Source organism: Bos grunniens, chromosome 3, assembly GCF_055505025.1.
Source record: "Bos grunniens cultivar Pamir isolate PY7600 chromosome 3, Bosgru_T2T1.0, whole genome shotgun sequence".
NCBI lineage: Eukaryota > Metazoa > Chordata > Mammalia > Artiodactyla > Bovidae > Bos > Bos grunniens.
The window spans coordinates 37,914,930-37,931,091 of NC_141167.1; the positions used below are offsets into that span (position 1 = coordinate 37,914,930).

General features: G+C 40.0%; 1 protein-coding gene across 9 annotated transcripts in view; it reads left to right on the plus strand.

Annotated features, from left to right (window-relative positions):
- PATJ (PATJ crumbs cell polarity complex component) overlaps positions 1–15,761 on the plus strand; it is a 389,086-nt gene extending 373,325 nt beyond the window's left edge. For 4 of the 9 annotated variants that reach the window (XM_086394286.1, XM_086394289.1, XM_086394291.1 and 1 more), the window contains 3 exons: positions 5,614–5,720; positions 8,876–9,017; positions 13,802–15,761. In XM_086394286.1, the coding sequence (XP_086250412.1) occupies positions 5,614–5,720; positions 8,876–9,017; positions 13,802–13,948 (396 nt within the window). In that variant the 3' untranslated portion in view covers positions 13,949–15,761. Of the gene's footprint in view, positions 1–5,613; positions 5,721–8,129; positions 8,806–8,875; positions 9,018–13,801 lie in introns of those variants that run through there. The other 5 variants (XM_086394288.1, XM_086394290.1, XM_086394293.1 and 2 more) reach the window with 3 other exon arrangements.
- The last annotated feature ends 401 nt before the right edge of the window (positions 15,762–16,162 follow it).

Consider the following 16,162-nt stretch of genomic DNA (forward strand, 5'->3'; position numbering starts at 1 on the left):
TTGCCTAGAGAACCCCTTCTCTGGCAGAGAAGCCTGACAGGCCACAGTCTACAGGGTTGCAAAGAGTCAGACAGGACCAAAGTGACCCTATGCACATAAACACAAGACTTTTTTTTTTATGGAGAAGGAAATGGCAACCCACTTCAGTATTCTTGCCTGGAAAACCCCATGGATGGAGAAGCCTGGTGGGCTACAGTCCATGGAGTCGCAAAGAGTTGGACATGACTGAGTAACTTCACTTTCACTTGTAAACTTTTTATTTATTTTTTATTTTATATTGGGATATAGTTGACTTACAGTGTTGTATTAGTTTCAGGTATATAGCAAAGTGACCCAGTTGTACATATACTTCTCTGGTGGCTCAGCTGGTAAAGAATCTGTCTGCAATGTGGGAGACCTGGGTTTGATCACTGGGTTGGGAAGATCCCCTGGAAAAGAGAACAGGTACCTACTCCAGTATTCTGGCCTGGAGAAATCCACGGACTGTATATTCCATGGGTCACAAAGTGTCGGACATGACTGAGTGACTTTCACTTTCATATATATATATATTCATTCTTTTTCAGGTTCTTTTTTTCAAATAGGTTATTATAAAAGAGTTGCTTGTACTCTACAGTTCGTCCATGTTGATTATCTATTTTATATATAGTAGTGTGTATATGTTAATCCCAAACTCCTAATTTATCCCCTCCCCCAACCTTTCCCCTTTGGTAACCACAATTTTGTTTTCCATGTCTTTGAGTCTCTTTCTGTTTTTAAATAAGTTCATTTGTTTCATCTTTTTATATCGATTGTAAACTATATATTTTGGTTTTGTTACAAAGAATAGTTTCCTGGTTTGTCCTTTTCTTTTATTTTATCGTGGATAAATGAAAGTGTTGGTGTAGACTTACCAAATAACTATACTTGCAATACTGTTATGTTCATATTTAATTTATTTGGAATCTCTTTGAAGTAGAGTAAGGATTGTTACTGAAAAAGATTTGCAATGTTATAATGCATTTGCCTACTTAGACTCACTGTCACAGAACTGGCAAGATTTTTGGGGGCTCCAAAATCACTGCAGATGGTGATTGCAGCCATGAAATTAAAAGACGTTTACTCCTTGGAAGGAAAGTTATGACCAACCTAGATAACATATTGAAAAGCAGAGACATTACTTTGCCAGCAAAGGTCCGTCTAGTCAAGGCTATAGTTCTTCCAGTGGTCATGTATGGATGTGAGAGTTGGACTGTGAAGAAGGCTGAGTGCCGAAGAATTGATGCTTTTGAAGTGTGGTGTTGGAGAAGACTCTTGAGAGTCCCTTGGACTGCCAGGAGATCCAACCAGTCCATACTGGAGGAGATCAGCCCTGGGATTTCTTTGGAAGGAATGATGCTAAAGCTGAAACTCCAGCACTTTGGCCACCTCATGCGAAGAGTTGACTCATTGGAAAAAACTCTGATGCTGGGAGGGATTGGGGGCAGGAGGAAAAGGGAATGACAGAGGATGAGATGGCTGGATGGCATCACCTACTCGATGGACGTGAGTCTGAGTGAACTCCAGGAGTTGGTGATGGACAGGGAGGCCTGGCGTGCTGCGATTCATGGGGTCACAAAGAGTCGGACACGACTGAGCGACTGAACTCGACTGAACTCAACTGAACTGAACTGATTTGTCTTTTCTCATTAATTGTATAATTGTGATCTTCATTTAGATAAAGTAATGATACAGATCTTAGATTTTTTAAATGCCAAACCTAATGACATAATGCTAACAACAACAAAAAAAAGACTTTTTTTTTTTTTTTGCCTGTGGCAGCTCTGCCTCAGTAAGAGTTGAGTGTGAAGATGGTGCAGCTGCTTGGCTTGTGGGGACCCTGGTGGCACCAAGTATTCAGGGACACAGACTGCCTCTGCAGCAGGAGTTATGGCCCTATCAGAGTCTTTTTTCGAGCCTTGTAGCTGGCAATCAGAAGGCCTCTTTGGCCAGTCTTTTTCCGTACCTCCACCCGTTCAGGCACCTAGAGGGCTCCCCTGGCTGGGGTCCTTTTCTGTAGATCGGTGCATCAGGCACTTAAAGGGGCACCCTGGGTGGGGTCCTACTCTGTAGTTCAGTGCCTCAGGTGTTTGATGGTCCAGCCTCTCTATTGTTCAGCTGCTGTTGTTGACATATGGAGAGAGAGAGGCTATGGTAATGGCTCCAACCCCTACGCATGACTCAGCAGTGTCGCCTTGCTTTCATGACTGCCTGGCTTTCTTCCACAGGCATTTCCCACCATGATCTCCTCCCTCATATCCCCTCGATCCGTCTCTCCGCTGAACAGCAGCCCTCAAACTGGGATTTATCCACAATCCCTAAACTCCAGCTCCTGCCTCTGCCCCTTCCAGGAGACTTGCATTCCTGCCCAGCCTATGTATGGCTTCAGCAAGGACTGTCTGATTCTCATTCCATTTAGGCTGCCACAGATCAGCTGTTTCACTCTCAGCCTTAAATGTTTCTCCTCTGACTCAGACAATTGCCCCGCTCCTGGGATCAGACCCCTGCTTTAGTTCTCCCACCCGCCGAGGGCAGGTCCAGTTCTACTAACACTCCTGTTTTTCCCCCCAGTTCCTTCATCCTACCAAGGTTTGCGTGGTTCTATATATTCTTTTCCACTGGTCAGGTACTCTTGTCCACTCTCAGCTGGTGTTCTGCGTGCATTTCTGTGTCTGAAGGTGTATTCCTGATGTATCCGTGGAGAGAGATGTACTCTATGTCCACCTATTCCTCCACCATCTTGTTCTCTCCTGTTTTAATTTTTTTAACTGAAATATAGTTGATTTACAATGTCTTAATATTAATTTCAGGTGTACAACATATACTCCATTTAAAGTCATCATATAATATTGGCTATATTCCTTGTGCTGTATATGACATCCTTGTATTTTATCTTATACCCAGGAGTTTGTACTTAATCCCCTTCCACCTTCTCGTACCTCCCCCCTTCCCATCCCCTCATAGATAACCTAGTTCTCTATATCAGTGAGTCTGTTTATGTTTTGTTATATCCATTCATTTTTTAGTTCCCATGTATAAGTGAAAACATAACAGTATGTATTTTTCTCTGACTTACTTTACTAAGAATAATATCCTGTAGGTCCATTCATGTGGATGCAAAGTTTTGCAAAAATTGCAGATTTTTTATGACTGAATAGTATTCCATTGTGTCCATCTTCTTTGTCCATTCGTGTGTGTGTTTTTTTTTTAATCAAGGATTCTTTTATTTTAAAATAAAATGAGGTTTTAAAAATATTTATTTTTATTTATTTATTTGGCTGTGCCGGGTCTTAGTGGCAGCACACAGAATCTTCTATCCTTGTTTCAGCATGAGGGATCTTTAATAGGATCTAGTTCCCCAGCCAAGGATGGAACCCTTGCATTAAAAGCACAGCATCTTAGCCATCAAGGAAGTCCTTATCTATTCATCTGTTGATGGACACTTACATTGCTCTGTACTGTTTTCCATTACAGAAGTGTCAATTTACATTCCAACCAACAGTGTACTAGGGTTCCCTTTTCTCTCTAGTCTTGCCAATTTATTATTTGTGGTCTTTTTGATAATAGACATTCTGACAGGTATAAAGTGCTGTCTCATTGTGGTTTTGCTTTGCTTTTCTATGATGATTAGTGATGTTGAGCATCTTTTCATTGGCCCTTTTGCCATCTATATGTCTTCTTTGGAAAAATGTTTGTTCAGATCTTCTAACTATTTTTAACCAGGTGGTTCATTTTTTTTTAAATATATATATTTTGAATTGTATGAGCTCTTTATATGTTTTGGATATTAACCACTTATAAGACATGTCATTTGCAAATAACTTTTCCCATTCAGTAATTTGTCTTTTCATTTTGTCGATGGTTTCCTTCTTTGTGCAAAAACTTTTTAATTACTTTCCATTGTTTATTTTTGCTTTTGTTTCCTTTTCCTAAGGAGACAGATTCAAAAAATTATTGTTAAGATTTATATTAAAGAGTATACTGCTTATGTTTTCTTCTAGGAGTTTTACAGTTTCCAATTTTACATTCAATCCATTCTGAATTTATGTTTGTATGTGGTATGAAAAAAAAATTCTAATTTCATTCTTTTACATGTACTTGTCTGGTCTTCCCAACACCACTGTTAAAGATACTGTCTTCCCCATTGCATAGTTTTGCCTCCTTTGTCGTAGATTAATTGGCTATAGGTGTGTAGGTTGATCTCTGGGCTCTCTCTTCTGTTCCATTGATCTGTGCATCTGTTTCTGTGCTGGAGGCCTGTTGTTTCTTTTTAAACAATATAAAATGTTGGGCTGGGACACTGGTGTGGGAATTTTAGATACGGTGGCCAAAGAAGGTGATTTGAAAGACCTGAGAGAAGTGAAGGAGCTAGCCATGAACATACTGGATGCAGAAATTCCAGGCAAAATGAACATCAGTTGCAAAGCACCAAGGTGGAGATGTCTCTGGCACGTTAGAGGAAAGGCCAGGAGGCCAGTGTGGCTGGAGCAGAGTGAAAGTGAAAGTCGCTCAGTCATGTCCGACTCTTTGTGACCCCATGGACTATACAGTCCATGGAATTCTCCAGGCCAGAATACTGGAGTGGGTAGCCTTTCCCTTCTCCAGGGAATCTTCCCAATCCAGGGATTGAACCCAGGTCTCCCACCTTGCATGCGGATTCTTTACTGCCTGCAGTGCAGGAGACCTGGGTTCAAGAAGCAGAGCGAACACAGGAGAAAATGTTTGGAGACAAAAGTGGAGTCATAACTGGGCAGGTCACCTACCGATGACCTCATAGACCATCTAAGAACTTCAGCATGTTATCCAAGGAAGTCCAGATTTCCTTTGGATAGTTTTAAGCAGAAGAGTGAACTAATCCTCTATATTTTAACAGAAACATTCTAGCTGCTATGGACTGAGTGGGCAGGGGGCGGGGGCTGAAGCAAGGAGGCCAGTGAGGAGGCTTTTTTAAAACTCCGAGCAAGAGATGATTTTATAGAAAGACCAGTTGCATGAGGATTGAAAATGGGCTGTAGAAGGAAGAGGGGTCAAGGATGACACCAAGGTATTTGCTAAGGCTGGAGGAATTCAGTTGCATTACCTGAGATAAGAAAGGCTAGGGAGCAGACATGGGGGCCAGGGGGTGGCTCAGGGTTGGACAGATTAGTTTGAGATACCTGCCGGGCATCCTGCTAGGGGTGTCAAATTGGTGATTGGATAAGTAGGTCTAGAGTTAAGTAAGAGGTGGTGTTGAAGGTACAGATTCAGGAATTATCATTACATATTTAATTTCTGAAGGTGATATGATATCCCCTAAGATATCTAAGAGGATGTTGAGATGGAAAGAGAAGAAGCTCTAGGAGTGAATCTGGCACTCTGAGAGTTAGTTTTGTGAGCTATGAAGGAATGGCCAGAAGGTAGAAAGAAACTAATGAAGTGTAACATTATAGAATCCAAATGAGGAAAACAGTTTAAGAGAAAGAATAACCCATTGTGTCAAATGCTACAGATAGGTTAGATAAGGTAAGACTGAGAACTGATGGTTGGATGGAGTATGATTTCTTTAATTCTCCCCTGACTTATAATGGGTTGTCCTGCTCTGACTTCCCCCAATAGGTTGTAGCAGATACCAATGTAAGTGCCATAGCAACTCAGCTTGAGAACCTGTCTACGGGCTACCACATTGGTTTGCCCACTGCCGAGCATCATCTGGAGGACACAGAGTGAGTATTCTAGAAGCAGAGTGCCTCTTATGTGTGTGGCAAAGCTCAGTGGGACCTTGTCCAGATTGTAGAGTGTGCCCCCTAAGGGAGAGGAATGGATAGTGCACGTTACATTTTCTGATTCCTGGAGAACCTCCAAGAAAACACCAGGCTTGCTCCACTTCTCCCAGGGCTTTGTTCCATCATGTGAGCTCTTCATGAACTGTTGCTACCGGGCCTGCACACACTGCCTCTGGCCACTGTGCATGTGCCCTGTCCACCCAGAAACCCCAGATTTATAGCCTAGGCTCACCCTGCTTTATTATGCAGAGAAACACATGCCCTCAGTTTCTAAGCTAAAATCTTGTTCTGAGGTTAACTCTTCTTGTCATACTTGCTGCCATTTTTTTTTGCTAAAACCTGTCTCTGAAATTAAAGTTGCTCATCAAAGCAGTGTTTCTCAAACTAGAATATCCATAAAAATAATCTAAAAGGCATATTTTAAAATGCTAATTCTTCTGGTCCATTCACAGAGAGCTTGAGAAGGTGGTCAACATTGGGTTCTCCAGGGAAATGTTGCCACAGATAAGCTGGGGATGCAGACTTTGAGAAATGCTGCCCCAGAAGTTACTCCAGTTCCACAAGTGCCTGGTCACTAGCCAGGGCTCAATAAATGTTTGTGGACTGATCTGAGTGATTTATTGGAAGGATCTAATGATCACAGCCATTCCCAACTTTTTCCTGATTGTTCATCAATTTAAATGAGAGCTTTGAGTTTGTTTTTCTTAAGAATATTGAACTAGGCTCATTTTACTTTCTTTTCATTATGAAAATAATGAATGCTTGCTATTAAAATGGACAGATACATGAAAGTATAATACTTTCAAGCCGTAGTGGCCCTTTATTTAAAAAAGAAAATCAGGACCCTTGTGTGAAGAATAGTGTTCACGTAACACCCTTCAATGTGTTGTGGAATTGCAGAGGTGCCCTGTGACCCTGGGTCCTTTGCTATGATCCCACAGCTGCCAGCAGGCTGGGAACCACTAGCATAAAAGAATTTAAAGATCATTATAATCTGATCGCTGTTAATATTTGGAGGTTTTAATTTTTTTTACTAGTCTTCTACATGAAAGTGTATTAAAACTAATAAGATGAATTGAAACTGTGAGATAAATGGAAACAAACTCCATGTAGTGTTGTTAATGGAGGAGTAGAGCTGGTTTCCTCCTCTCCCCAAGAAAACAGCCTCTAATTGTGAATAGGCACAGTTATGAAGGTCTCTAAGGATGTGGTGGGCCCCAGGGGCTAGCTCTAAAACAATGGCTTTGGACTTCAAGGTTCCCACCTCAGTATCTTTGGAAATGGGGGCTGTGTTTAAAAGAAGAGACATGAATCAAGTTCATGTCTAGCCAGTGGGCTATTACTGAGAGTGCTTATAAGGCCACAAAGTGATGAGAGGTAGAGTCATATTCATGACATCATTACCATTCAGCCATAGGGGATAATATGTCATTATTTCAGCAGGTATTTATTGAGTGCCTTCCTAAGACACTGTAAAAGTGCTGGGTCCTGAGGACTCAAACTCAGAAACATAGGCGAAGGCATTGCCCCAGTTCTCAAGGAACTGCCAGAGAATTAAAAAAAAAAAAAAAAACAGACCCATAAATCCATGGTTATAAAACAGTTGGTAAGTGCTGGAGAACCAAGTTCAATGAAAGAGAGAAGTAAGCACAGGGTCCTCTGAAACCATGGAAGAGAGACAGCTCAACTAGGGAGTGTGCTTGGCACTAAATGCCTAAGCTGAGTTTTAGAATAATTGAAAAAAGCTGGAGTGTCATTGGAAACAGTTAATAATACATATGGCATAGACATTCAGAAATTACTATAAATGCCTGCTGTAAACAACCAGTAGGTACATCAGCAAACAGCCGGTGTCAGTGGGAAGCAGCTGAAAATGAAGCTTAAAATAAGCCAGGCAAAATCAAGGCAGAGGAGAGGAAGAGTGTTTGAGGCAGACAGCATATTCAGAGGTTGCTCGCATCCCAGGTTTGCAAATTTCTCTGAGTTTGCAAATGTCGCACGAATGGCTGCATTTATATTAGATGGTGCTGCCTCTCGGACAAGCATGCTGTTGCAAAACAAGTGATACTGCCAGGATACACAGACAAACTCCTGCAAAATAAGACAACAGGACCCAGGGTGCTGGAACTCCTTTAGGTTTTTACCCTTTTGACAACTACATACAGGAATAAGAAACTGGCGTTAGTTAAGCGTAACTCCTTGTGAACCCACACAGGTAATTTAATTTTTAGCTGTGTTGTTTCTGAGAGAGATGACTTCCACACTGGACGAAGCTTTGGCAATCTAAATGATACATTTGAAACAAATGTTCTTTACCCGGTTTGCTTCACCTTGATTTCTCTCTTCTAGATTTCAGGTCTCATTTACAAAGTCATGATCCCGAGGTTGTGACAGGCACAGTGCTTCGTGCTGGGAATACTCAGAGGGCAGAGCCTTAAGGAGTTTTTAGGCTGGTAGAGGAGAAGGATGGTTAAGGAATGATGGTACAGTATGGCAAGTGCTGTATGGAAATGTAGACCAAGTACAAAGGGAGCACAGAGAAGCTTGGGGTGAATGCTTTCAAAGGCACCAGGGAAGATTAGAATTGGGTTTTGAAGAATGATTTCCCACTCTCCGTGAAAGGGGGATCACTTGTGGTGAGGATGTTCAGACAGAAAAAGAGCAGCCATCCCTCAGCTCTTGGGCTGACATCACCTGTTCAGAAGTCCACCTGCAGACTGTGGAGTACAGCAAGCTCAGATGATATCCTGCCTCTCCATCTCCACACACATTCGTCACAGATGGAAAGACACTTCTGTTCAGCTTTAAACAGTAATTTTAAAAGTTAAAGCCTAAGCCAATAGAAGAGTACTTTGACAACTTCAGCATCATGACTTTATTTTGTAATTAAAAACAGTGGGTTTTATGAAAGAGAAGCCTCTAAAACATCCAGAATATTGGCATAATATAGGAAATTCAAAATAAGTTTCTAGACTGCTGACAATTTGATTTGATAAACTGACCTTCATTGTTTCGCAGTATGAAAGTCTCTCTCAAATCTGTGTTCTTCCATGCAAATGAAATTCCCTCTCAATATCTATTCTTGAATTAAACAGCGTGCATTGTGTTTTCAGAACACCTCCACCTAAGATTATTACTTTGGAGAAAGGCTCTGAAGGATTGGGGTTTAGTATTGTAGGGGGTTTTGGAAGTCCCCATGGAGACCTGCCAATTTATGTCAAGACTATATTTGCAAAGGTATCTTTTTCCTTTTTACTGTACTTTTTTTGTTTTAATGAAACTTAGGTGAGATTTTTTTTTAAGTGTTTTGCTTTACTTCACCTTGACACCTGAATGCATGCATGTATGCTTGTTTCATTTTCATCGTATAGAAAATTCCTGCACCACACGAGTGCAAGAAGAATTCTTTTATAAAAGTGGAATCACGAGAAGTATAATATTCTTTGGACCCTTTTACAAAAGTAGATGCTAACAGATTTCAAAGAGTGTGTTCTTTCAACAACCAGTATAAGGAGCATGGCACACTCTCTGCAAAAGTTCTTTGGCCTTGAAAGTATTATTCTGGCTAGAACAAAGATTTAACTTTCTACTAAAGAAAGATAGCAGAGGGCCATGGCATAAAGCTTTGTACAAGCCTGGGATCAGTGCAGCATTAATGGCTGCCCATCACCAAAACCTCAGGTTGTTTTAGCTAAAGGTGGTTTTCTCTCTTCCAATAGTCTGCCAAGTACTTACAGGACAGCCCAGTGTGTTAGACTAAGCCTGGATAATGGTGTTTTTCAGGAGTTAAATAGTCAATTCATCCTACTTAATACACAGGTCATGGTGTGAATTTCGTTTTTAAAGTTGGAATCTAAATTCATTATAAACTTTTAAGATCTCTGAAAAGTATTTAGTACTGATATTGCAACTTTATTCTTCAGTGCTTTTATCACAGTCATTTGTTTACTAATTGATCAAATTGCTTCCTAGTGCTTTATTTTCCTAAAGAAATAAAGGCCCTCAAAAAAGATATGATAGATTCTTTCTCTTTCTAGAAAGCTATGCTATACCCTACATACAAGTTTGCTTTTACCTGTGCAGATCTTATCACTTGTTAACTGGGTCTGTGATCTGACACAAGTCTTAATCCTTTGGCTTTTGCTTTTGGAACATGTTAGGCAGCTGCAGATTTCCACTCCTACTGCCATCTCACAAGATTGTCTGTTGAGGAGGCATGTTATTCCCAAACACACAGCTGGTGATAGATAAAAAGGGAGAGGAAGGCAGATCAGAAACATTCTGGGACTTCCTTGATTGTTCAGTGGTTAAGACTCCGCACTTCCACCACAGGGGAATCAATCCCTGATTGGGGAACTAAGATCCCACATTCCACACGGTGTGGCCAAAAAAGGAATAGATTTTTTTTTTTTAATATTTAAAAAAAGAAACATTCTGGATAACAGTGCTGTCCCCGACTGATAATCCCCAAAGAGGATAAACCACCTATAGACCCTCCTTTTCCTAAGATAACACTGTAAGTAGCTGTGATCATGATTCTTTGAGCAGGTTGTTATACGTTGGATTTAAAAGAGCCAGCTCTGGAGATAAGGACAATGGAAAGGTTGCACGGTGAGCCCCCACCTTTCAGCAAGTTCTGCCTGCCTGCCTTTGTCTCTGTAAAGTCCCTCCAGAATGTCTGTAAGCATCAGCTCCCTTCCTGCCTGTCTCTGGAGAAGTAAATGGCAACCCACTCCAGTATTCTTGCCTGGAGAATCCCATGGACAGAGGAACCTGGTAGGCTACAGTCCATGGGGTCGCAAAGAGTCAGACACGACTGAATGGCTTCACTTCCTACTGTAGAGTCAGACACAACTGAGTGGCTTCACTTCCTACGTGTGAGGACACAGGCTACCGTCCAGAGAGAGGACAGGTTAGCTCTAAGGTCTTTTGCCCTGGGGCCTAGTTCAGCAGTCTGTGCCTATCTATCCCTGTCTACATGTTCATGGAGACTGTGGAATGAGTCAGGTGCTGTTTCTCAGAACACCAGGACGTGCATTGCTGGCAGATTTTTGAAAAGAAACTACTATCAAATCAAGGGGGACAAGATTAGTGTGAATAATGAACAGACTGAAGCTCACACAGAGTGCTCTTTTCAATGAAAGTGATCATTTAGAAAGCACCTACATAAGTAGTAACATTGTAATAAATATTGAAGATCCTTGGTATGTTTCATATTTTAAGGAATGGACCTTTTTGGTAAAGTGAGACACACATGAAATAAAAAACTCTGAACAGAAAAAAAAGTTCCCAAGTACTAGCTTAGTGAAAGTGAAGTAGTCGCTCAGTCGTGTCCGGCTCTTAGCGACCCCGTGGATGGTAGCCCACCAGGCTCCTCCGTCCATGGGATTCTCCAGGCAAGAATACTGGAGTGGGTTGCCATTTCCTTCTCCAGGGGATCTTCCTGACCCAGGGATCGAACCCAGGTCTCCTGCATTGCAGGCAGACGCTTTAACCTCTGAGCCACCAGCAAAGCAGTACTAGCTTATAACCTACTTAATTCAGTGTCAGTAAAAAAAGATTCTAGTGCAGATTATCATTATTACTATTCATACAGTTTCATGGAGTTCATTATAATATATTTGATTTTTTGGCCACACCTCAAAGTTTGTGGAAGCTTAGTTCCCCAATCAGGGATTGAACCTGGGCCTCCAGCAATGAAAGTACAGAGTCCTAACCACTGGACCGCCAGGGAATTCCCTATGATAGGGTTTAATTTGATGACTCTTTTTTTATTTATCAGAGTGAACTAATATATCATAATATAAAAGTTTTCTATAATCAATAAAATAAAAGCTAGCAAAAGAGTTCTTTTAAAGTGAACTCTTTCTACAACAGATTTTGACACCAAGCTAAAGATTCCCTCCATAGGACTCTTGAAGCTCTAAGAACTATAGCTATATGTTTTCTATTTTTTTTTTAAACTCTGAACATATGTTCTATAAAATATTTATCTCTGATTCAGGTTTCTGGATCTCGGATGTCCACAGGGTGTGGGTTATTATGTGACCTTTTTGGTGTCCTGTGCATCTTTTAACAGTTCTCTTGCTCAACTAAGAAATTAATTTGGCCCATCTAGGTCTTTTTTTTTCCCCCTCCAAAAGTAGGAAGCCTTACAGGTTCTTAGGGCGTATAGGATTTGCAAGGCTTAGTCGGTCTGATTAACAGGCTGTCAGGGCCTTCCGTTTTCTTTCAGGTGTTTGATTGAAAACTTCAAAATCAAAACCAGCTTTTGGTCTTAGTCCCATCAACAGCCTAATTTTACCATAAACCAACATGAGATTGGCCTAAAGACTTCAGTAACCCTGAAAATCGAGGGAGCAGTTTTTTTGAAGCCTGTGAAATCAGAAAACATGAGTTTGATCATCATTCATTTCATTATACTACCACAATTGTGCAGATACCCTGTGCCATACACTTACCATACACTTGCCATACACTTTGGAACAGGCCAAAAGGTAGCTGTTTGAGCCCATTTTACAGCATCAGGGAAGGCGAAGCGACCGAGCTGAGACACCGCAAAAGGGTAAGGCCATGTGTCCTAGCTTGATCAAAGTCAGTCTGTGAGCCATTTATTTCTTCCTTCCCTTGTTTTGCCTATAGATACCACACTGATAAAATAGCAGAGGAGATACAGGTCAGTGTAATTATCAAGTAAACACAGCAACACCTGAAACAGTGTACACATCCTAGAAAGTTGAAAAACCATCCTTTTTCCATTGGTGAAAATGAAAACTTGAAGAGCTTAATATGCTTTTTAAAAAAGTAATTACACAGGTATTAGAGTTTACTGAAGCCCTTAAATCTCAGCATGTAAAATTTATTTAAATCAAGTTAGATTTATCCATACACACTTTCTTAAAAAGAAAAAAAAAATGAATAAAGGTGCAAATAGATCTTGGTATATTCCCCCCAGTATAATCCTGGTTTTGAGTTTTCTTTATGACACCTTTATACAGGAATTCCACCCTTGTCATCGCTTTGAAATTCTAGGTAATTCTACCAGGTCAGGATCTCTACACTGTGGGACACAGTTTCCTGGAGTGTCAGTGCCTCTTAGCTTGGCTTCTGCAGGAGTCAATCAGGGACCAGGTGCCTGCATGCCTTGATTAATTTCCCCATAATTCAAAATCATGTAGAGTACTCCTTTGGCATGTACTTTTCAAAGAATTCTCAAAATTACCCTGGCAGATGGAGAAAGCTTCCTGTGAATCATTTTCTATGTCTTGTCTTTCTTCACTCATCTGAAGTATTTCTAATAATATCATGATGTTTTTGATCCTCAGCTTTAGAATGAAAAAAAGCCCAAGTTTCACTTGCTTTGTGCCATGCTGAAGAGCCCTGTATGACTGAATATGTAATGAAAGTAATCATTTAGAAACTTGTTTAGGTGGATCAAAGATAAAGCTGACAGTTTTGAATATGATATTGTAAAATTTTAGAAATGCTCCACTTCTGTGTATTTATATATAGGACAGTTTTATTGAGATCTAATTCACATACCATACAGTTCACCCATTTAGAGGCTATAGTCACTTTTGATAGATCACTACAGTGCTGAGAGCTTTTCAATATAATGGAACCTTGTATGATGATGGTGTTGGCAATAAAACTAACACCAGATTCACTTCTGCCTTTGTATGCTACATATTCATGAAGATGACATGATATGACAGTCAGATTCCATTCAGTACTGAGCATTGAAATAAGGTCCTACTTGTATTAAAAAAAAAAAAAAAGTGAATGTCAGGACATTTCTAGTAGTATATTATGTAAACAATGCATAATTATAATTATTATTCGACCTTAGGTCAAATAACATCCTATATTTTTCTTAGTTTTCTTAATTTAAAAACATTACCTAGAAATCATTTTAATTGGTAGTTTTAAAAGTTTTCTTTTAATATGCACACCATAATATTAATATTATTTGAATATTCATTGTTTCACCCTGGTTAAATTGGAATGTTTCTTATTTGTAGGGAGCAGCTGCAGATGATGGCCGATTGAAGCGAGGTGATCAGATTTTAGCTGTTAATGGCGAGACTCTGGAAGGTGTTACACATGAGGAAGCTGTGGCCATTCTGAAACGCCAGAGAGGGACTGTAGTCTTAACTGTGCTATCCTGAGCCTTGGGTCACAATCACAAGGTAGATGTGGTTGTAGAATATTCACAGGAAAACAAAGTTTTGAGAAAGAATAAAACCCAGCCTCAACTAAAACCCATCTCCATCCTTACTGTCCCAACCTCTCTGCTCAGGAAGGATGGCCTGGGTTTCACATGAATTTCCCATGTCAACAATAATGTTTCCCAGCATTTCTCATCTCTTGCTGAGGTTAATTTCCAACAGCTGAGTCTTATGCATTTTGCATTTAACATCAGTGTTTATCAACTAGTAGTAAATGGTTCTGATTATATTTGCTTAAACGGAAGTTAACAACCTCTCATTCCTTATGGTCTTCTCTCCCCATCCTGACTCATATGGAGGCTGAGCAGCAACCAGATCACATCCGATGAACAGAAACAAATGTTAAGCAACTTGTCATCTCACTCCTGATTTACGTCTGCTAATTGTCTCTTCAAATACGCCAGAAAACATTAGCAGTGTAATTAACTTAGCAGTGATCCCCATGATGAAAAAGCAAATTCTCCTGTGGGAAATTACTGTGCTCTTTTCTGTACGACTTATCGTCAAATAAGTCTCGAATTCATTTCTCTGGATAGATCTTTATAAGTTAGTCATTGGTGATTATGATGAGCCAATTTGCAGACTGTAATCTAAAAATTTTGAACGGCTTTCTAATTGTTTTCTTAGCTACATAATTGCATACCACTGAGCAAATGTACCTTCTTCTCAGCAGAAACAGTTAGCATCCATGTTCTGAATTCTAACAATGCTAAGTTATGCTCAAGTCTTGGAAGTTCATCTGGAGTTAATGGCATCTCAGTGGGCAGGCATCATTCCTACCCCTCAGGCTTCAGATGAGGAGGTGGAAGTCCCAGAACCACTGCAGAGATCATCAAGTTTTTACTAAAGTAAACCCAGTTCTGGATGGCCTTGGCATTGTGCAAAGTGGAGTGACAAATTTCAGCATCCCTCTCCTTGTCTCCATACCTGTCAGTGTAGCAGCACAGTCAGTAGGAGCGTAGATAGAGCAATGCACTTAGCCACAGAGTGACTGAGCAAATGAACTGAGTCTCAGAATCAGTCATGGCTCCTTGGTGAATGTTTTCTGGTCTCCGGGGAGCCTCACATGTGCTGCAGTGTGCATGCTAAGAAAGTAACTACAGCAGAAAATACAAGAATACTTTTCAAGTTGGTTAGGGCCTTCTTTTTCAGGTGTTAGCAGGAAAAGGGGGGAGATGCTTATCTGTGAATGTTACAGGTTCTTCTGTAAAAAATGCACCACAAAAGATGAGTACCAGGATGAGCAATAGAAGTAGTGTGGCATTATTTGATGAAAACACAGTGCTGCAAATGGTTCACAATAATGATAAATATAATGGGCTCTAATTTAAATGTTATTTAATAATATAGATTTTAATTGAGAATTATCTTTTAGTAGAGGTAATCACAAAGTGCATTAACTCTTGTTGGAATATTTTGTGGCTATTCCGAAGTACAGAGTGCCTAAATTTTATGTTGAAAATGTCTTTCATGACTGGTATTAAGTTTTCTGAAATTACACATGGCTTTTGAAATTTTTATTGTATCCCAACATACGCAGTGTTATTAGAAATTGTCTTTCAGTGCATGAGAACCTAACAGAACCTAACGTCCTATGTTAATTGTATCTGCAAGAACACCTCAAGCATCTAAGAAGAAATAAAGCCCAAATAAAACTTGAAAATGCACCTTAAAAATATATATATATACTTTTGAAATGTGATTCTGCTTGATTTTGATGGAATGACCATTAAATAGACATTTTTAAGTAATATACCATTGTTGTGTTTCTTTACACATTACCCTTTTATGACATGCTACTAAAAGTCTCTTGATAAAGGGATTGTGGTGCTTGATGCTCCTTGCAGTGAATTGATATAACTAGTGCTTCTCATAACTGATTCTGTCTCTGCTTGCATGACTAGTAAATAACTGCCTTCCTAAAACCTTTTTTTTTTCCCCATCAGAACTTACCAACAAGCTAAGAGAATATGAAGATGTGAATTTGTGAAAGGAGTAGTTCTCTCATAGCCACATATATTGTTACAGCCTCATCATTTGGGCCATTTAAGTGTAGTAATGATCAGTATTTAGAAATAGCATGAGAGGGAAGTAAACCAGGAAAGATAAAACTCCTGAATGTTTGTGTATGAGATGTTTCCAAAAATGCTAAAT